Below are 18,611 nucleotides of genomic sequence, written 5' to 3' on the forward strand. Positions count from 1 at the left end.
ACTTGGAACCCGAGCCACGCCTCCCTGAGTGTCAGGTGTTCTTTCAGCCCCCGAGTCTCTCTAAGTCCCCTCAAAGCTCTCCAAAGCTGGAGCCAGGACCTGGGCCACCCGTCCCTTGAGCTTCCCATCCTCAGTTCCGAGCTTCCCTCCTTTTCCACCCCCTTCCTGACCTCCACCCTGTCCCTCTCCCAGGCGAGGTCTTCTACGTGGGCCCCGCCCGCCGACTGACTCTGGCAGGCGCGCGGGCACAGTGTCAGCGGCAGGGTGCGGCGCTAGCCTCGGTGGGGCAGTTGCACCTGGCCTGGCACGAAGGCCTGGACCAGTGCGACCCGGGCTGGCTGGCAGATGGCAGCGTGCGCTACCCAATCCAGACGCCGCGACGGCGTTGTGGGGGTCCCGCCCCGGGTGTGCGCACGGTATACCGCTTTGCCAACCGCACCGGCTTCCCTGCGCCTGGAGCACGTTTCGACGCCTACTGCTTCCGAGGTGCGTTTATGATATGCCCCCGGGGGGTGCTGCAGGCCACATCCACCACAGCCATTGTCTGGGGCCACCCCTCGCGGGTGTGTGTCATCCAGACCGTCCCCAGTTGGGAGTGTCTGACTAAGCCATGCCCCCAGGTGGTGTCCCCGCCTGACCGCATACACCCGAGCCAATCCCTGCAGCGGATGTGTTCCCTTGGGACCACAGACCCACCAGGAAAGCTTGGTTATGGCCACGCCTCCATGAGCGTGTCCCATCATCTGCATTGGGTGGAACAAACCACATGCCATTAGTTATATTCCCTTGAGCCCATCAGGGGTAGGTGAAGGCCACATCCCATAACCCTACCAGGACCATTGATGATGGGCATGCTCCATGGCTGAGTCTTCTGTGGACATGCTTCTGGATACAGGCTAGTGAAGGCCACATTCCTACCAGTTTTCATTTACTTGTTTCTCTTGAGACAGGGTCTCAGTGTGCAGCTCTGACTGGCCTGGAACTCTATGTAGACCATGCTGGTCTTGAACTCACAGGGATGCACCTGCTTCTGCCTCCAGTGCAGGGTCCAGAAGCATTCCTTTATACTGTTCTTGGCTGTGGCTGTGGTTCAGCTGGCTGAGCACCTCCCTTGCAAGCACAAAGCCCTGAGTCCCGTCCCCATCACCAGATAAAGCCAAGTGTGCACCTGAGGGCCTGGGACAAAGAGGCAAAAGAATCAAAAATGTTAAGATCATCTTGGGCTACCTAATCAGTTCAGGGCAAGTCTGGGCTACATGAGATCCTGTCTCAAAAAGCCAGAAACAAAATAATAAAATCATTCCCATGCCCATGTCTCCATGGAAACCCTGTGACAAGCATACCCTCTGGGGAGAGTCCCTCCTCCTCAGATGGGTCTTTCCTTTGATGTGGCCACTGCTGGGCCACTGTTGTATCAGCTAGCATTTGGAAGGCTGAGGCAGGAGGATCTCTGTGAGCTTGAAGTAAGCCTGGGCTATATATTGATTTTCCAGGTTAGCTTGGGCTGCAGACAGACAAGAAGATACCGCACTAGTGGGTGGGGCTCTGGAGAAGTTGCATTCTCCCCTTGGGCTCTATTTCCCTGAGATGCCTTAACCCTAGAAATCCTGCCCTGGGTGGGGCTTCACACCACTTTACCTTCCTGGCTATGCCTGGGCCACCTCAACCACTGCTGCTTTTTCTATAGCTCATCACCTTACACCACAACACAGAGACCCGGAGACCCCCTCTTCTGGAGATGATGGGGAGATTGTGTCAGCAGAGGGACCCCCAGCCCAAGAACTAGAGCCCAGCCTGAGGGAGGAGGCAGCACCTGAGTTCCAGGAACCTCTCATGTCCAGTGGAGAAGATGAACCCCTGGACTCGACATGGACACAAGAGCCTCAGAAGACCCTTGGCTCTACCCCAGGCGGTCCCACACTGGCTTCATGGGTGCTTACAGGTGTCCCCAGCCCCAGCAGCATGCGAGTGGACATGGTAGAGACAACACCCTCGGGCACACAGGTAGCCTCCACCCCCATGGCGAGGAGGGGCCGCTTCAAAGGGTTAAATGGTCGACACTTCCAGCAACAGGGCACAGAGGGCCAGCTGCTTGGGACAGCAGAGGCCAGTGCCCAGCCTCCGACTCTGGAAGTTACTGCTGACTTCCTGGGGCCTTCCGCAACCACAGAGGCCTCGGAGAGTGACCAGAGCCGCAGTCACAGTCCCTGGGCCATTCTGACCAATGAAGTGGACATGCCAGGGACAGGTGAGTGACCTGGGGAGAAAGGAAGGGTTGGTAAGACTCACATTGTTCCAGCACCCCCAACCTGCCATAGTCCTGCCTCCAAATACCCATTTTGTTGTGTGTGCGTGTGTTTATATGAGTGTGTGTGGTGTGTAAGTGTGTGTATGTGAGGTTTATGTGAGTGTGTTTGTATGGAGTGTGTGTGGTATGTGTGTGTGTGCTGTGTGTGGTATGTGTGTGTGTAGTGTGTATGAGTGTGTTGTGGTATGTGAGTGTGTATGTGGTATGTGAGTGTGTGTGTGTGTGGTATGTGAGTGTGTATGTGGTATGTGAGTGTGTATGTGTGTGGTATGTGAGTGTGTGTGTGTGGTATATGAGCGTGTGTGTGTGTGTGTGTGTGTGTGTGTGTGTGTGTGTGTGTGTGTGTGCATGCACACTAGCTAGTGGAGACCAAAGGTCGACTGACTTCAAGTGTCTCCCTTTATGGCCCTCCACCTTAGGCAGGTCTCTCACTAGACCTGGGATCCCTCTTGGCTCCCCTCCCCTCCCCCTTCCCCTGAACTGGAGTTAAAGACCTGGGCTGCTGTGGCCAGTTTTTATGGGAGTGCTGTGGATCCGAACTCAAGTCTTCATAGCAAACACGTTACCCTCTGGATCCATCATCCAACCCTGAGTTTTGTGTTTTGAGGCAGAGTATCACCCTGTACCCAAGGGTGGCCTGGAACTCAAAGCAATCCTCCTGCCTTGGTCTCCTAAGCACTGAGATGACAGGTGTGTGCTGACACACTTAGCTTTTATTGTTTGTTTGCTGGGGAGGGTGTGTTAAGACAACTCCTTATGTAGCCCAGGCTGGCCTCTAACTTCCATGTATCCAAGGATGACTCTGAAGCCCAGATCCTCCTGAGCGGCTTGTTCGCCACATCTGCTAAACGTGTCTCTGGAGGCTGTGCCTCTGTGTAGTGCAGACTGCCCTTACATGTTTATCCTCCTGCCTCCACTCCCAAGTGCTGGGACCATCAGTGTGTGCCGCCAGGCCCTGCTAACAAGAACTCTTTTCGATGTCACAGGTTCCCATGGCAGCAGGAGTCCTCCAGAGCCCTGGATGTGGCCTCCGTCTTTGATCTCACCTATTGTCACAAGTCCTGACCCTGACCCTGGCCTGAAGCCAGGGACAGCTGAAGCCCCCATTGTTAAATCAACCCTCCGCCACCTGCCCTGGTCTCCCTCAGAGCCTCCTGTTCGTCCTTCCAGCCCCTCGGAGGCCCCAAGTGTTGTCTACCACGAGGCGTCCCCTGAAGACACCTCTCCAGACTTCCCCGTTGTAGCAATGCTTCGTGCCCCCAAACTGTGGCTCCTGCCACACTCCACATTCGTCCCCAGTGTGACCCCCATTCCTCCCTCCCCAGCTTCTCCACTTCCCTCCTGGCACCCAGAAGAACAGAATGGGGATATTACCACTGCCGGGCCCATCAGCCTTGGAGCAGAAGGCCTTGAAACCCCATCTCAGACCACTGTGGATGCCCCAGTTGAAGCCAGCCACAAATCCCCTGCTACAGATTCTAAAGAAATTGGGGGTATCAGCTCCATCCAGGCTACCAAGCACCCCAGCTCTGGCCCATGGGTGTCCTTGGACTCCAGTAATGTGACTGTCAATCCTGTCCCCTCTGATGCTGGCATCCTAGGGACTGAGTCTGGGGTCTTGGACATATCAGAGAGTCCCACATCCAGTGGACAGGTCACTGTGGGCAAGGTGCTGTCCACCTGGCTACCACTGCCCAGCCAAGGACTGAACACTGGTTCCCAGTCCTCACCATTGGGAAGCCATGGAGTCACCGTGAGTGTAAAACCTACAGTGGCTTTGGAAGGAGGCCCCCCCGAGGGTCCTAGGAAGGCCACCATGGAGCTGGTCCCCAGAGGTGCTGATGCCACTTGGGGGTCGGAACCTAAAAGTTCCATTTCTAGCACCCATGTGGCTGTGAGTCCAAGCATGGACCAAGGGACCATGGCTGGAACTCAGGGTGTGCCTACACTGACCTCCACAAGCTCCCAAGACCACCCAGAGCCACAGGACCAGATGGTGGCCCAGGGGTCACCAAGGCCTCACAGCAGTCTGCCTTCTCATCCATGGTCATCCCTGGCCTCCAGCGTGGATGAAATGACCTCAGTTTCCTCGGGGGAGCCCACCGGGCTGTGGGACACCCCCAGCACCCTGATGCCTGTGTCCCTGGGGTTGGATGAATCAGACCTGAATGTTGTGGCTGGGAGTCCAGGATTGGAGGACTTCTGGGAAGAGGTGGCCAGCGGGCAGGAGGGTAAGTTCTGGGTTCTCCATCTGTCCTAGTGTGGCCAGGACCTGGGGACTGGAGGCTGGGGCTTCCCTGAGCAGGGGAAATGCCCTGGGAGGGCTGGAATTTTCTAACAAAGGATGATGCTAAAGGTCAGAGGTTAGGCAGGCAAGTTACATTGGGCCTTTCTGTGTTGTTTTGTGCTGTTGTTTGGACAGGGTCTCCCTATGTAGCCCTTGCTGGTATGGAACTGGCTATGTAGACCTGGCTGGCCTTGAGTGCACAGAGTTCCACCTGTCTCTGCCTCCCGAGTCCTGGGATTAAAAGCATTCATCATCTTGTCTGGCTAACACGTTCCTTCTAACACTCAAGGAATGTGGCCATTGACCAAAGTATGGGCTCCATGAGGCACTGGGAAATTGAATTTGGGGGAGTTCAGTTTCCAAAATATGCAGATCACTTTGAGGAACAGGGCAATGTGATGCCAAGGGCCGGCCTACAACAATTCTGATGTCTGTAGAAGACAACTGGATCTGGTTGCCTCCCAGGCAGAGTAGGAAGGACAGGACATGGTTCAAGCAGTATCTAGGATGGGCAGGAACCAGGGCTGGATTGACTTAGTCATGGAGATGGCAGGGGCTGGAGCCCTGAGGAGAATGGGAGGCGGGAGCAGGCTCAGTGACCAACAACGCTGCCTGCTTGGCCACTGTGTAACCCAGGGTAGCCTTGAACTGGTGACAGTCCTCCTGCCCTAGCTCTCTGAATGCTGGAATATTAGTTGTATGCCATCATGTCCAGTGTCTTAGTAACTGTCCTATTGCTGTGAAGAGACATAATGACCACGGCAACTCATATAAAAGAAAACATTTAATTGGGGCTTGCTTTTCGTTTCAGAGGCTTAGTCCATTATCATCATGGTGGCAGGCATTGTGCTGGAGCAGTAGCTAAGAGCTACATCCTGGCACACAAGCAGAGAAGAGAACTGGGCCTGGCATGGGCTTTTTACAGCCTCAAAGCCCATCCCCAGTGAAGACACACTATCTCCAATAAGGCCACACCTTCTCAATCCTTCTCAAGCAGTGCCACTCCCTGCTGACTAAGCATTCAAATCTATGAGCCTAAGGGGGCCATTCTTACTCAAACCACCACACCCAGCCTGTTTTTTAAAATTCATTTATCGGGCTGGAGAGATGGCTCAGAGGTTAAGAGCACTGGCTGTTCTTCCAGAGGTCCTGAGTTCAATTCCCAGCAACCACATGGTGGCTCACAACCATCTGTAATGAGATCTGGTGCCCTCTTCTGGCCTGCAAGCATTCATGTAGGCAGAACACTATACACATAATAAATAAATAAATCTTTAAAAAAAAAAAGGAAAAAAAAGAAAATTCATTTATCTTTTTTTTATGTGCATGCAAGTGCACACGTGTGTGTAGGTGCACATATAAACACATGCATGTACAGTCCAGAGGTGCCTGTCCTCAGGCACTGTCCCTCTTGTTTATTTTTTGATTATTGTTGTTTAATGTGTGTGCATGCACATGAATATATGCATGCCATGGCATTCTTGTGAAAGTCAGGGGACAATTTTGGGACTGGGTTCCCTCCTTCCACCACGTGGGTTCCAGGAATCAAACTCAGGTCATCATCTTAGCATTAAGCATCTTCACCTGCTGAGCAACCATGCCAGTTTTCCATCTTGTGTTTGAAGACAAGGTCTCTCTCTGGCCTATGAACTTGCCAATCGAGCTAGATTGTCTAGTCAGTAAGCCCTGGGATCCCCCTGTCTACATCTCCCCAGAGCTAGGACTGCAGGCACACACTTATTTTTTTTGGAGGGGGTGCCCACATGTATGTGCACTGCACATGTGCCTAGTACCCATGGGGATCCCTTAGAATCAGAGCTACCAATGGTTGTGAACTGCTGTGTGCATGCTGGGAATCAAACTCCTAAGAACAGTGTGCTCTTACCTGCTGAACCATCTTTTCAGCCCCCTCCCACTTTGAGACAGGATCTCACTCTGTAGCCCTGCTGGCCTGGAACTTGCTCTGTAGATCAATAAGGCTGGCCTCTAATTCACAGAGATCTGCCTCCCAAGTGCCTGGATTAAAAGCATGTGCCACCATACCCAGCCACACCCAGGTTTTTTGAAGTGGATGCAGGGGATTGAACTCAGGTCTGAGCCATGTCCACAGAATTACCCCACCCCACCCTCTTTTTTTTTAGACAGGATCTCACTCTGTAGCCCAGGCTGGCCTAGAGATCTCACCAACCCTTCTGCCTCAGTCTCCTGAGTGTGAGGATCATGGGCATGTGTTCCCATTCCCAGACAGAATGCCAGAATGGTTCAACTTTGTGACATCTCATGGGACAAGCTCTTGTGTGAGGGGAGACTGAGGCACAGGGATATCTGAGAACTTAGTGTGTTCATGCAGCTGCGGCTGGAGCTGGAACTCGGACAGAAAAACAAAAACCAGAGCTTATGAGTTGTGAGTTGGGCTTGGCACAAGCCCACCATCCCAGCACTGCGGAGGTAAAGGCAGGGGTCACAGGTCAGAAGTCAGCCTCAGCTAAGAAGTGAGTTCCAGGACAGCCCGGATTCCTACATGAGACTGTATAAAGATGGAGTGGGGGAAGAAGGGAGACAGGGAGGAGGGGAGGAAAATAGGACGAAAGGAAGAGAGGGGAAGAGGAGCCTCTGTCTTGGGCACTAGCCTGCAAGATGCGGAGTACAGGCCATGTGACACACAGTGGCAGCCTGGGCGGCGGAGGCTGTGGGGAGGTGGGTCCCCGAGAGTGGCAGCATCTGGACAAAAGTTAATTAGAGGGTCTGCAGTCAGGACTCCGGGTGGCGGAAGGTGGCTGTGGTGGGAGGGTGGCAAGACACCCACAGCACAGATGCTAATAAAGCCAAAAATACACCAGCTCAGCTGAGTCAGTGCCAGCCATGGGTAGGTGTTGTGGTGGGGCAACCTGGTGCTGTCAAGTGTTTCATGTCACCCTCTGTCCCAGACATGCTTACACAGGGCTGGGACTTCAGCAGGCACATCACACAGATCAGACCCCCCTGTTTCCCAGTGTCACTGCCCCAGGGACAGATGTCCCAGCCACTGCAGGACAGCTAGCTGCCCCCATTGTTCAGTTAACTAGCAGTGATTGCATACCTGCTGTGTCCTGAGCCTTGCAAGCTGATATTCTACAACATTCTCTGAGTGGTCAAATTGACATGTGGCTCATAGAAGTGCATGCATCATCTCATTTTAATTAATTTAAGCATGAATGAATGTGGTTGCCATATGGAATGTCACTGCTCTCAGAGAGAGAGACAAAATCAGTAAGTACGAAAGGAACCTGGCGGGCTAGTGAGGGTTCAGTGGCTAAGGGTGCTTGCCGCCAAGCCCGAGGACGTGAGTCCAAGCCCCAAGACCCACACAGTGACAAAGAGAATTAACTGCCGAAACTTGTCTTCTGGTCCCTGGGTAAACTCACTAGGCTGGTGAGTCTAGTATGACCTGAGAGAGAACTTTGCTGTGAGCAGGGCATCCCATAGATGCTGTGGTGCAATTCTTGAAAATGGTAAGGTCTTTATCCCAAAGCATGTGAGCCATTGTTCATTGGGGAGGCAACGGAGGGGACTTCACAGACAAGGACTAATTTCTGGATTCCATGAAAGATGACGTGGCGGCCTGTCCATCCCACAGACCCCACAGATCCCTGTGAGAACAACCCTTGCCTGCACGGGGGCACCTGCCACACCAACGGCACCATGTACGGCTGTAGCTGTGATCAGGGCTATGCTGGGGAGAACTGTGAAATTGGTGAGTGTCCCAGCCCAGAGCACTGTCCTGCCCCCCTGTGCTCTGAGTCAGGTGAATCAATCGAAATTAGCTGAGCCCAAACTAGTCAGCTGAGGGGCTGTGGCCTGGGGGCTGTAGCCCAGGAGAGCCGTTTCCCACCGTGAGCATTAGAGGTTAGGAGGGGGACAACAGAGGGGTCAGATGACCCCCAGCAAGCAAAGGGCTCTGGGAGGCTCCCCTCATCTAGGTGGACATCAGTGTGGGTGCCACTCATACTGCTAAATGTGAGATGACAGCACTAAGTATAGATGGTGTCATTTCTTTTTTATTTTTTATTTTTTTTATTTTTATTTTTATTTTTTTTTTGGTTTTTCGAGACAGGGTTTCTCTGTGTAGCTTTGCGCCTTTCCTGGGACTCACTTGGTAGACCAGGCTGGCCTCGAACTCACAGAGATCCGCCTGGCTCTGCCTCCCGAGTGCTGGGATTAAAGGCGTGCGCCACCACCGCCCGGCCATTTCTTTTTTAAAGATTTACTTTTATTTGGTATTTATGGGTGTTTCGCTTGCATGTACGTCTGTTGTACCATTTGTGTGCATCGCCTGCAGAGGCCAGAAGAAGGCAACTGGAGTTACAGATGTTTGTGAGCCACCAAGTGGGTGCTGGGAATTGAACTTGGGTCCTCTGGAAGAGCAGCCAGTGCTTTTCACCTCTGAGCCATCTCTTCAGGCCCTATGGTGTAATTTCTTGATCACTGTGCATCCTCTGCTTGACTTCACAACCACACTTGGAATTATAGAGTCATAACTAAAAACACAAATGAGGACCAGGCATGGTGGCGCACACCTTTAATCCCAGCACTCAGGAGGTAGAGGCAGGTAGATCTCTGTGAGTTCAAGGCCAGCCTGGGCTACAGAGAGAGTTCCAGAACAACCAGGGCTGTATAGAAAGATAGAGAGACCCTTTCCAAAAAACAAACAAACAAACAAAACAAAACAAAAAACCCACACACAAAAAACAAAATAAATACATTTTTTTAATGTTGTATTTCAAAAATCCAAAAGAGTGACAACTAACAGCATCTAAGATTGGCCTCTAGCCTCCCACACATGCGTGTGTGTGCGCGTGTGTGTGTGTGTGTGTGTGTGTGTGCGTTCGTGTGTGTGTGTGTGTGTGTGTGTGTGTGTGTGTGTGTGTGTGCGTGCATGTGGAGTTAGGTGACACAGAGGTTAACTGAATTGCTTGGTTCTGTCTACAAACACTACCAGTGGAGCTCAGGGGCCCTTTCAATTGTGCAAAGGAAACACTTTCAGGCTGCATGTCCCTGGATGCCCGAGTCCCACTCGTCTGTCTGGTGGCGCCTGCATCCCTACGGGTGCCTAGGGGGTGGTCAGAAGGACCTTGACCCATCTGTACCTGCAGTCTGGGGTCTGAGTGGAGGCTGACCTCTGACCTCTAACTATCCATGTCTCCCAGACATTGATGACTGTTTGTGCAGCCCCTGTGAGAACGGAGGCACCTGCATTGATGAGGTGAACGGCTTCCTCTGCCTCTGCCTCCCCAGCTACGGGGGCAGCCTGTGTGAGAAGGGTGAGTCCCTGCCCCTGACACACGTTCAAGTCTCCTCTGGGTCTGGCTGAGTCCCACAGGGTGTAAATTAGTTTTATTATTTATTTTAAAATTCATGTGTTCTGTGTATGTGCATGGTATGGAGCATGTGCATGCCATGGCATGTGTGTGGAGGTCGGGAAAACTTTCAGGACTCAGCTTTCTCCTTTGATCGTGTCTAGTCGGCTCGCTGGGCGTGGTGGCAAGCGCCCTCATCTACAGAAGTGTCTTGCTAGCCCTATTTATTTTTTTATTTTAATTTATTTATCTTTTCTTTTTTTTTTTTTGAGACAGGGTTTCTCGTGTAGTTTTGATGCCTGTCCTGGAACTCACTCTGTAGACCAGGCTGGCCTCGAACTCACAGAGATCCTCCTGGCTCTGCCTCCCGAGTGCTGGGATTAAAGGCGTGTGCCACTGCCGCCAAGCTATTTTTTTTTTTTAATTTAAAAAATTTTAATTAATCTATTTTTTTTGTGTTTGGGTGTTGTGACTGCTTGTACGTCTGGGCAATCACGTGTGTTGCAGCCTGGGAGGTAACCAGCCCACCTCACATTCCTGTCCCACCTCCCAGACACAGAAGGTTGTGACCGTGGCTGGCACAAATTCCAGGGTCACTGCTACCGGTACTTTGCCCATCGGCGTGCCTGGGAGGATGCAGAGAGAGACTGCAGGCGCCGGGCTGGCCACCTGACAAGTGTCCACTCGCCAGAGGAGCACAAGTTCATTAATGGTAGGGACAGTGTGGTGAGCTGGGGGAGCCCTGGAGACCTTAGAAACCCACTGGCACCTCCCTGACCGTCACACGTCTGTTGAGTCCCACGTTAGTTCACTGATGCTCCCCGAACAGTCTCTGCACGCCTGTTACACCCTCCCCACCCCCCACCTCCCCCCCCACCCCCCCACCCCCCACCTCCCCCCCCCACCCCCCATCCCGCTCATGTCAGGTCCGGAAATACGCAGTGAGACAAATGTGTCGTTAGGAAGTGACACTCACAAGGGGCTGAGGAATTTGACCATCAAGCACATGTCTAAGAAGGTAATGTGTGGCCTGGTGGTTGGATTACTTCCATGCTTTATTGTTTTATTCCATATCATTATTATTATTATATTTTTTTTGAGACAGAGTTTCTCTGTGTAGGGCTGGCTGTCCTGGAACTTTCTCTGTAGACCAGGCTGGCCTCGAACTCACAGAGATCCACCTGCCTCTGCCTCCCAGGTGCTGAGATTAAAGGCGTGTGCCACCACACCCAGCTTTATTATTATTATTTTTTTTTCTTCCTTTCTCCGGAGCTGAGGACCGAACCTAGGGCCTTGCGCTTGCTAGGCAAGTGCTCTACCACTGAACTAAGTCCCCAACCCCTATTTTTAACACTATAGGAACTGACAAATAAAACAGAGCCAGGGGATGGAACTTGGAGGCATCTGGGTCTCTGCAGAGAGTGGCATGACCTGGAAGTGGCACTCATTACTTCAGTCACAGTGTTTCTTCACGTGGCACCGACCCTGTCCCTGTTCATTGTGTGGCTCACTGTGTCAACCCTGTCTGACCATCCATGGTCGGAACTGGCTTCTGGTTTGGGCTCCTCACTGCTGCCCTCCTGCCCCAGCCAGCACTGCCCGGGTGACCTCTGTTCCCCACCCTCGCCTTTCCAGAAGGAGCTGACGGGGCCTGTGCCTGTTTTCTCCTGTGCCACATTTGTCCTGTCTGGCTGCCCAGTTCCCCTTCCCTCACGTGATTGGGCAGGGCTCCAGGCCTTCCTCACCTCGTGCTACCACACTCACTACACCACTCCATAGCCCACCTCTGAGCTAGGGGAAGTTGAGGCCTTCCCTTCCACAGAACACTTGACCCACAGAAACCACATGTTACTGAGGGTGGGGCTCTCTGTTCTCCATCCACGTCCCATTCATCCCCTAAGTGTGGTCACCGCCACGCCTAACTCCCTCCCATCCTTCCCATCCAATCCCATTTTTCTCTCCAGGCCCCTCTCACTCAGGTCTCCTGACTCACAGGCCCATGCTTATTTCCCACCCCTCCCTTGCTGTCCACTATGTTCACTCTCTCCTGCCGGCTCCTCCCCGTGTGATTCTCACCAGCCTCAGACTTTACCCTCCTCCAGCCTCCTCTAGTCTGGGAAAGAGAAGGCCCCTGGACATCATCTCTTTTCCTTCAGCCCTGGGGAGGAGCATACTCTCATAGTCCTCCCTCCCAACAGGCTTTGGACATGAGAACTCGTGGATCGGCCTGAATGACAGAACCGTGGAGAGAGACTTCCAGTGGACAGACAACACGGGACTGGTGAGTGGCAGGTCCCTGTCTTCAGGCTGCTGAGCCCCAGTGGCCCTGCCTAATGGCCCCAGTTCACCCTCCTGTGAAGCAACCACTGGTGGGCATCATAGGTCCTCAGAAGCTCTGGGGTGTGTCTTGGCAGAAGAGCCCTGCCTAGAGTCCCCAGTGAGGGGCTGGGGGCGTGGCTCAGCCTGGCTTACATCTGGTTCCATCCCAACACTGTAAAATATGAAGAAATAGGTATCACCGAAATAATGTGGTTATTGCGGTGCTTGTCTGACATTCCAGTACTTGAGAGGCTGAGGCAGGAGGATCATTGCAAGCTGGAGCTTTAACCAGGCTGCAAAGTGAATTGTAGACCAGTCATTGTTGCACAGTTGAGACTCTGTCTCAGAAAAGCAAAAAGCATCAGCAAGCTAAGCAACAGGTTAAAGGCATCAGTGCCCAACTGCCTGAAAGGAAGCCTGCAGAGGAGCCGTGGGGTGGGGGCGGGGCAGGCGGCATGTGCCAGGCGCCAGGCAGGCAGAATGAGGAATTATTTTTTCCTGGATTGGTGTAGAATTTTGGTTTGTCGTGATGAAAATTTCTGGAAATAGATGCAGTGGTGATGGTTACACAACACTAAGATAGGGGTAATGTCATGAACCGCGGCTTTAAGACGGTTTACGTGGGGTCGGCGAGACAGCACAAGCAGGTATAAGCTTGTTGCCAAGCCTGATAACCTGAGTTTGATCCCTGGGGATCAAAGAAAAGGGATTTTCAAAGGTGTCCTCTAACCTCCAAAGGTACATGCTATGTGTGTCCCTCTCTGAAATAGCAGTTTATGAGACAGGGTTTCTCTGTGTAGCCCTGGCTGTTCTGGAACTCGATCTGTAGACCAGGCTGACCTTGAACTCACAGAAATTCGACTACCTCTACTTTTCGACTGCTGGGATTAAAAGTGTGTGCTACCATGCCTGGCTCAAACAAACAAATTCTTGTAAAATTGTATTTACTTCCTTATTTAACGTATAGGAGTGTTTGGCCAGCGTGTATATCTGTCTGTACACCGTGTACATGCAGTGCTCTCAGAGGCCAAAGAACAGGAGTTATCAATAGTTGTGAGCCACCATGTAGGTGCTGAGAATCAAATTTAGGTCCTCTGAAAGAGCAGCCAGTGCTCAACTGCTGAGCCACCTCTGCTGCTCAGAAAATTTAAATGTAATAAAAATACCTTTAAAGGCAAGTTTCGTGGTATACATACACTACCTCAATTTGTAAAGTACTCACTTCCTCTTGTCACCTTGAGATCTGGCCCTGCCCACTCTCTGTCCTGTGCAGGAACTTCCCTGTGCTTGGAACTCTGTTCCCTGCCTGGGTGCCCCTGCCTGGGTGCCCCTGCCTGGGTGCCCCTGCCTGGGTGCCCCTCGGCTCCAGTGCCTCCTGTTGCCTCCTGAGGGAAGCCCCTCCTGTACTTCCAAGCTGGGGTCAGCATTTTTTCAGCTATGCTGTGAATCAGGTATAAACGAGGCAGGAAGAATAGAAAAGGTGTTGCAACCTCCCAGCTAGAGAAGGGTGCCCGTCTAGAGATGGCCAGTGCCTGTTGTAGAGGGGGGTACCAGTCCTCCTCTTGTTGGAGGGTCTGGCCCCAGGAATCACTCAGGAAGTGCCGGGAGCTGGGCTGACACACAGGCCCCAGAGTGACCGCAGCTCTTTCTTTCCAAAGCAATATGAGAACTGGAGGGAGAATCAGCCAGATAATTTCTTCGCGGGTGGCGAGGATTGTGTGGTGATGGTGGCACATGAGAGTGGGCGCTGGAATGACGTCCCCTGCAACTACAACCTCCCGTACGTCTGCAAGAAGGCCACAGGTACTGCATGTGCCCTCCCGCTTGTCCTCCAGACACTTGTTCTGTTTCCCTGACTATTCCCAGGAGTGCCTTGGGGTTAGCGGTTTCTTTTCTTTTTCTTTTTCTCCCCACCCCTTTCAAGACAGGGTCTCTCTGTGTCATCCTGGCTGTCCTGGAACTCGCTTTGTAGCCCAGGCTGGCCTCGAACTCACAGAGATCCGCCTGCCTCTGCCTCCTGAGTGCCGGGATTAAAGGCGTGTGCCACCACTGCCTGGCATGATTTCTTTTTCTCTTCTTTTCTTTCTTTCTTTCAAAATTTTTATTTGGTTTTTCAAGACATGGTTTCTCTGTGTAGTGCTGAATGTCCTGGAGCTCACTCTGTAGACCAGGCTGTCCTTGAACTCAGAGATCTGCTGTGTCTTCCTCCCGAGTGCTGGGATTAAAGGCGTGCGCCACCACCTGGATAATTTCTAAGTGAAGGAAATAATTGTATGCATTCTGTCCACTTTTCTTTTGTGCTTCAGTTTATTCTTGTGCCTTATGCCCTAGGGAGTGGGGTGTGTCCAGAAGATTACACACACACACACACACACACACACACACACACACACACACACACACACCAAGGAGCTCCTGGTTTAGGTAAAAGGCAAGAGACAGGCACAGCCATGTGGAGTTCTCTGGGCTCAGAGCTGTGCAGAGGTGGGGAGCTGACACCTGGAGGGCTGCCATCTAACAAGATGTGTCACTGGCTTATCCTCACCCTTAGCCACTCCCCTAACCAGAGTCCCTCTGTCCCCAGTGCTGTGTGGTCCCCCTCCAGCAGTGGAGAATGCCTCCCTTGTCGGCGTACGCAAGGCCAAGTACAGTGTCCATGCTGCTGTGCGATACCAGTGTGATGAAGGGTTCTCCCAGCACCATGTGGCCACTATCCGATGCCGGAACAATGGAAAGTGGGACCGGCCCCAGATTGTCTGCACCAAACGTAAGTACTCTGCCCGATAACCCGTCCCTGACAAAATTCCAGTTGTTTATAGGTCCTGGTTATCGTGCCCTATCTCCACACAGTGGGATGGCATCATCTGTAATCCCAGCAACGTGGAGGCTGAGGCAGGAAGACCACAGTTCGAGGTCAGCCTGGGCTGTGGTGTGAGACCCACAGGAGAGAAAAAGCTAAGCTGAGGATGTGGCTCAGTGGGTAGAGTGCTTGTAGCTCGGTGAGTACAGTGCTTGTAGCTCAGTTGCTAGAGTCAGGGCTCCATTTCCAGAGACCTGTCCTCCGAGCACTCAGGAGGTAGAGGCAGGAGGATCAGAAGATCAAGGTCATCCTTTGTTACATAGTAAATTTAAGGCCAGCCTGAGCTACGTGAGGCCCTGTCTCAAAAAAAAGTCTTCCTGTGGCTGGGCAGTGGTGGCACTCACCTTAAATCCCAGTGCTCAGAGACAGAGGCAGACCTAGGCCAGCCTGCTCTACAAATTGAGTTCCAGGACAGCCAAGGCTGTTACACAGAGAAACCCTGTCTTGAAAAACAAACGAAACAAAATCTTCCTGGTAATGCAGCCTTTCAGATAAGTGAAACCTCACCAGCCCACCTAATGCTTTCATTGTATGTTTTTGAGACAGAAGCTCTTGCAGCACAGGCTGGCTTCAAAGCTGGGATGTGTAGCCAAGATTTGCTTCCTACCCTGGAAGTGCTGGGTCGACAGGTGTACACGAGTCCCCACACCAGCTGATGGGGTTCTGGGCATTGATCCTGTTCTCAGCTACTCTGAGGTCAGTGCAAAGAAGCTGTAGATCCCAGGCCAGCTTGGGCTGTAAAGTAGGACCCACACAACCCAGAAATGTGGCTCTTTTGGTAAATGAAGCCACATTTCTAGCCCTCAACAAGTTGTTTTTGTTTTGGTTCTTTGTTTGTTTTTTGTTTTTCAAGACAGGGTTTCCCTGTATAGCCTTGGCTGTCCTGGAACTTGCTCTGTAGACCAGGATGGCCTTGAACTCACAAAGATCTGCCTGCCTCTATATCATGAGTCCTGGGATCAAAGGCTTGCGTTTGATAACCATAACCTGGCTTGGTTTTTTGAGTTTTTGAGACAGGGTCTTACTATGCAGCTCTGGCTGGCCTTGAACTCAGAGTTCTTCCTTGAGTGTATTTCTTGTCTTTCCATCCCCTGAGGAGGCCAGTAACATCCAACTACCCCAACATCCATCTTCACCCCTTCTCATCTCTTTCCCATCCCTACAGCCAGGCGGTCACATCGGATGCGTAGACACCGCCACCACCAGCACCGACATCACAAACCCCACAAGGAGCACAGAAAACACAAGAGACACCCAGCAGAAAACTGGGAGAAGGACGAAGGAGATTTCTGCTGAAAATCCAGACAAAGCAAGCACATGCTCCCACACCTCCTCCAGGGCATTCACCTGGGGAGCCAGAACCCAGACAGCCAGGAGAGAGAGGGTGGGAACACCCTTGAGACCCACACCCCTGCGGTCCACTGTACAAAGCTCAGATCTCCCTTTCCTTCCCTCCTGAGGTCCTCCCGCAGGGGTGGCCACAGAGTGGTCAGCCCAAGCCTCTAGGAGCATCTCCCAGCCACAGGAAAAGGGATTCCGAAGTCTGGCTGCTAACCTTCCAAGAGGGGGCGACAGTATGTTTGTGTGTGCCGGGAGTGGCTTTCACACCAGAGATTCAGGCTTAGTAAACAGTGGACCATCCTGAATCCAGGGTGAAGCTATGGCTGAAGGTCACTGATTCGAGAGTGGAGACTCAGCAGAAGCCCACAGTGCAAACATGACCTGCTCCGGCTTCACCTGGGATTCCCCCTAAGGGTGGTCTTTGGTCTGTCTGGCTTTCTTTCTTCTTCCTTCCCCACAAGCTTCCATCTCCCCCATCCCCATAGACTAGGCGGGCCTTGAACTCACTAATGTAGCTGTGCACCACCATGCCTGCCTGGTTCATTTGGTGCTGCAGATGGGACCCAGGGCCTCATGAGTACAGCAAGTGCCCTCTACTAACTAAGCCCCAGCCTTGATCTTTGGTCTTGGTGCATAAATCTAGTGTGGAACTCTCCGTGTACTGAATTTTAGGATGTCTCTTGGAGTCACTGGCCGCCTTGGCTTTTGAGGGGAGATTACTTAGAGTGATGGGGGTTGTGTATTGTTCACTCCCCCAGGTTAGTGCAGTGCTGAGGTACAGTGGCTCTGTTTTGAGGTTGTTTTTGTTTTGAAACAGGACTTCACTGTGTAGCCCAGGCTAGCCTGGAACTTGCTATCTAGACCAGGCTGGCCTGGAACTCAGTGATTTGCCTGCCTCTGCCTCCTGGGATTACCATGCCCAGACTTCTTTTGTTTATTGACACAGGATCTCATTGTATAGCCCAGGCTGGGTTTCAGCCCACAGCAATCCTTTTTCAGCCGCCTGAGTGCTGGGATGACAGGCACACACCATCACATGTGGCAGTTTCGTGGGTTTGCGATGACAAATCTCACACACCCATGTGTATAGAAATGAGATCTGGATGCCACTGCATTCCCCCTCCATCTCTCAGGGAGACAGATAACCTCCTGCCTGGACCAAGATGGTGCCGCATTTTCTAGCCCAGAGCCTGTCCTTACTAAACCCTTTCAGCAGACCTCAGTAAATCCCCTGCCTCGGGTCCGACCCCTGCCCCACCCTTTCCTGTCTCCACACCCTGCCAGTGGACTGGCAATGCTTGAAGGGACCCCTCCTTGTGGTCTCCTTGTGGAAGTGACACACACACCCTTCTCTCGTACTTTCACATTTTAAAATGTGATAGAGTCCACCTTACAGTCCCTCTTCCCATCTGCACCTTAGAAAAGACTTCTCCAAACCAGGGGTCCCTCATCCAGAGGAGCCAGAGATTTGTCTCCAAGGCCTCTGTCCACTTTCAATCCCTCCAGTCTGGGGAAAAAAATCTGTGAATTTGTGTTAAAACCACAGTGTGGAGCCTGAGCACAGCCCAGCAGATAAAGATGCTAGCCGAAGAAGCCTGAAGAAGCCAGTTTAATCTCTGGAACCCATGTTTCAAAAAGGAAGAGCCAGGTGGGATGGCATGAATCTGTAGTCGCAGGATTAGTATTGTGAGAGGGGAGGTAGGGACTCATGAGCCAGCTAGCCTGGAGGGAGTGGAAGGCCAGAGCTGGCCCTGAAAGGCCGGCTGCCTTCCACACGCTCACTGCAGCACGGGCGAAGCCATCCGCACAAACCCACACACACTGCACAAGCACAAAATAAACAAGTAAAATTTTCAAAATGTGTGGGCGGGAGCTGGTATGGCAGGCGCGGGCAGGGCAGCTGGGGATGAGTGCTTAGCCCTGCACAAGGTCCTGGGTTCCATCCCCAGCTCACAAAGTTACAGACAGGAAGGACTTCGTTGTGGGCACTGTAATTAGTGTAAGGTTGTTGTTTTTTAGACAGGGCATCATGCATCCCAGGCTGGCCTTGAATTTACTGTGTAGCTGAGGACGACCTTAAACTCCTGATTTTCCTGCCTCAGTTTCTCGAGTGCTGGAATGACAGGTGTGCACCACTATGGCTGATATATACAGTACTGG

General features: G+C 52.4%; 1 protein-coding gene across 1 annotated transcript in view; it reads left to right on the plus strand.

Moving 5' to 3' along the window:
• Positions 1-17,180, plus strand: part of Ncan (neurocan) — a 20,680-nt gene extending 3,500 nt beyond the window's left edge. The window contains exons 5-14 of the mRNA XM_059244438.1: positions 193-486; positions 1,688-2,248; positions 3,295-4,539; positions 8,212-8,328; positions 9,782-9,895; positions 10,485-10,643; positions 12,130-12,212; positions 13,909-14,053; positions 14,835-15,017; positions 16,276-17,180. Of these exons, the coding sequence (XP_059100421.1) occupies positions 193-486; positions 1,688-2,248; positions 3,295-4,539; positions 8,212-8,328; positions 9,782-9,895; positions 10,485-10,643; positions 12,130-12,212; positions 13,909-14,053; positions 14,835-15,017; positions 16,276-16,406 (3,032 nt within the window). The 3' untranslated portion in view covers positions 16,407-17,180. The remainder of the gene's footprint in view (positions 1-192; positions 487-1,687; positions 2,249-3,294; positions 4,540-8,211; positions 8,329-9,781; positions 9,896-10,484; positions 10,644-12,129; positions 12,213-13,908; positions 14,054-14,834; positions 15,018-16,275) is intronic.
• The last annotated feature ends 1,431 nt before the right edge of the window (positions 17,181-18,611 follow it).

The sequence above is a fragment of the Peromyscus eremicus genome, chromosome 17 (assembly GCF_949786415.1).
Source record: "Peromyscus eremicus chromosome 17, PerEre_H2_v1, whole genome shotgun sequence".
Taxonomy (NCBI): domain Eukaryota; kingdom Metazoa; phylum Chordata; class Mammalia; order Rodentia; family Cricetidae; genus Peromyscus; species Peromyscus eremicus.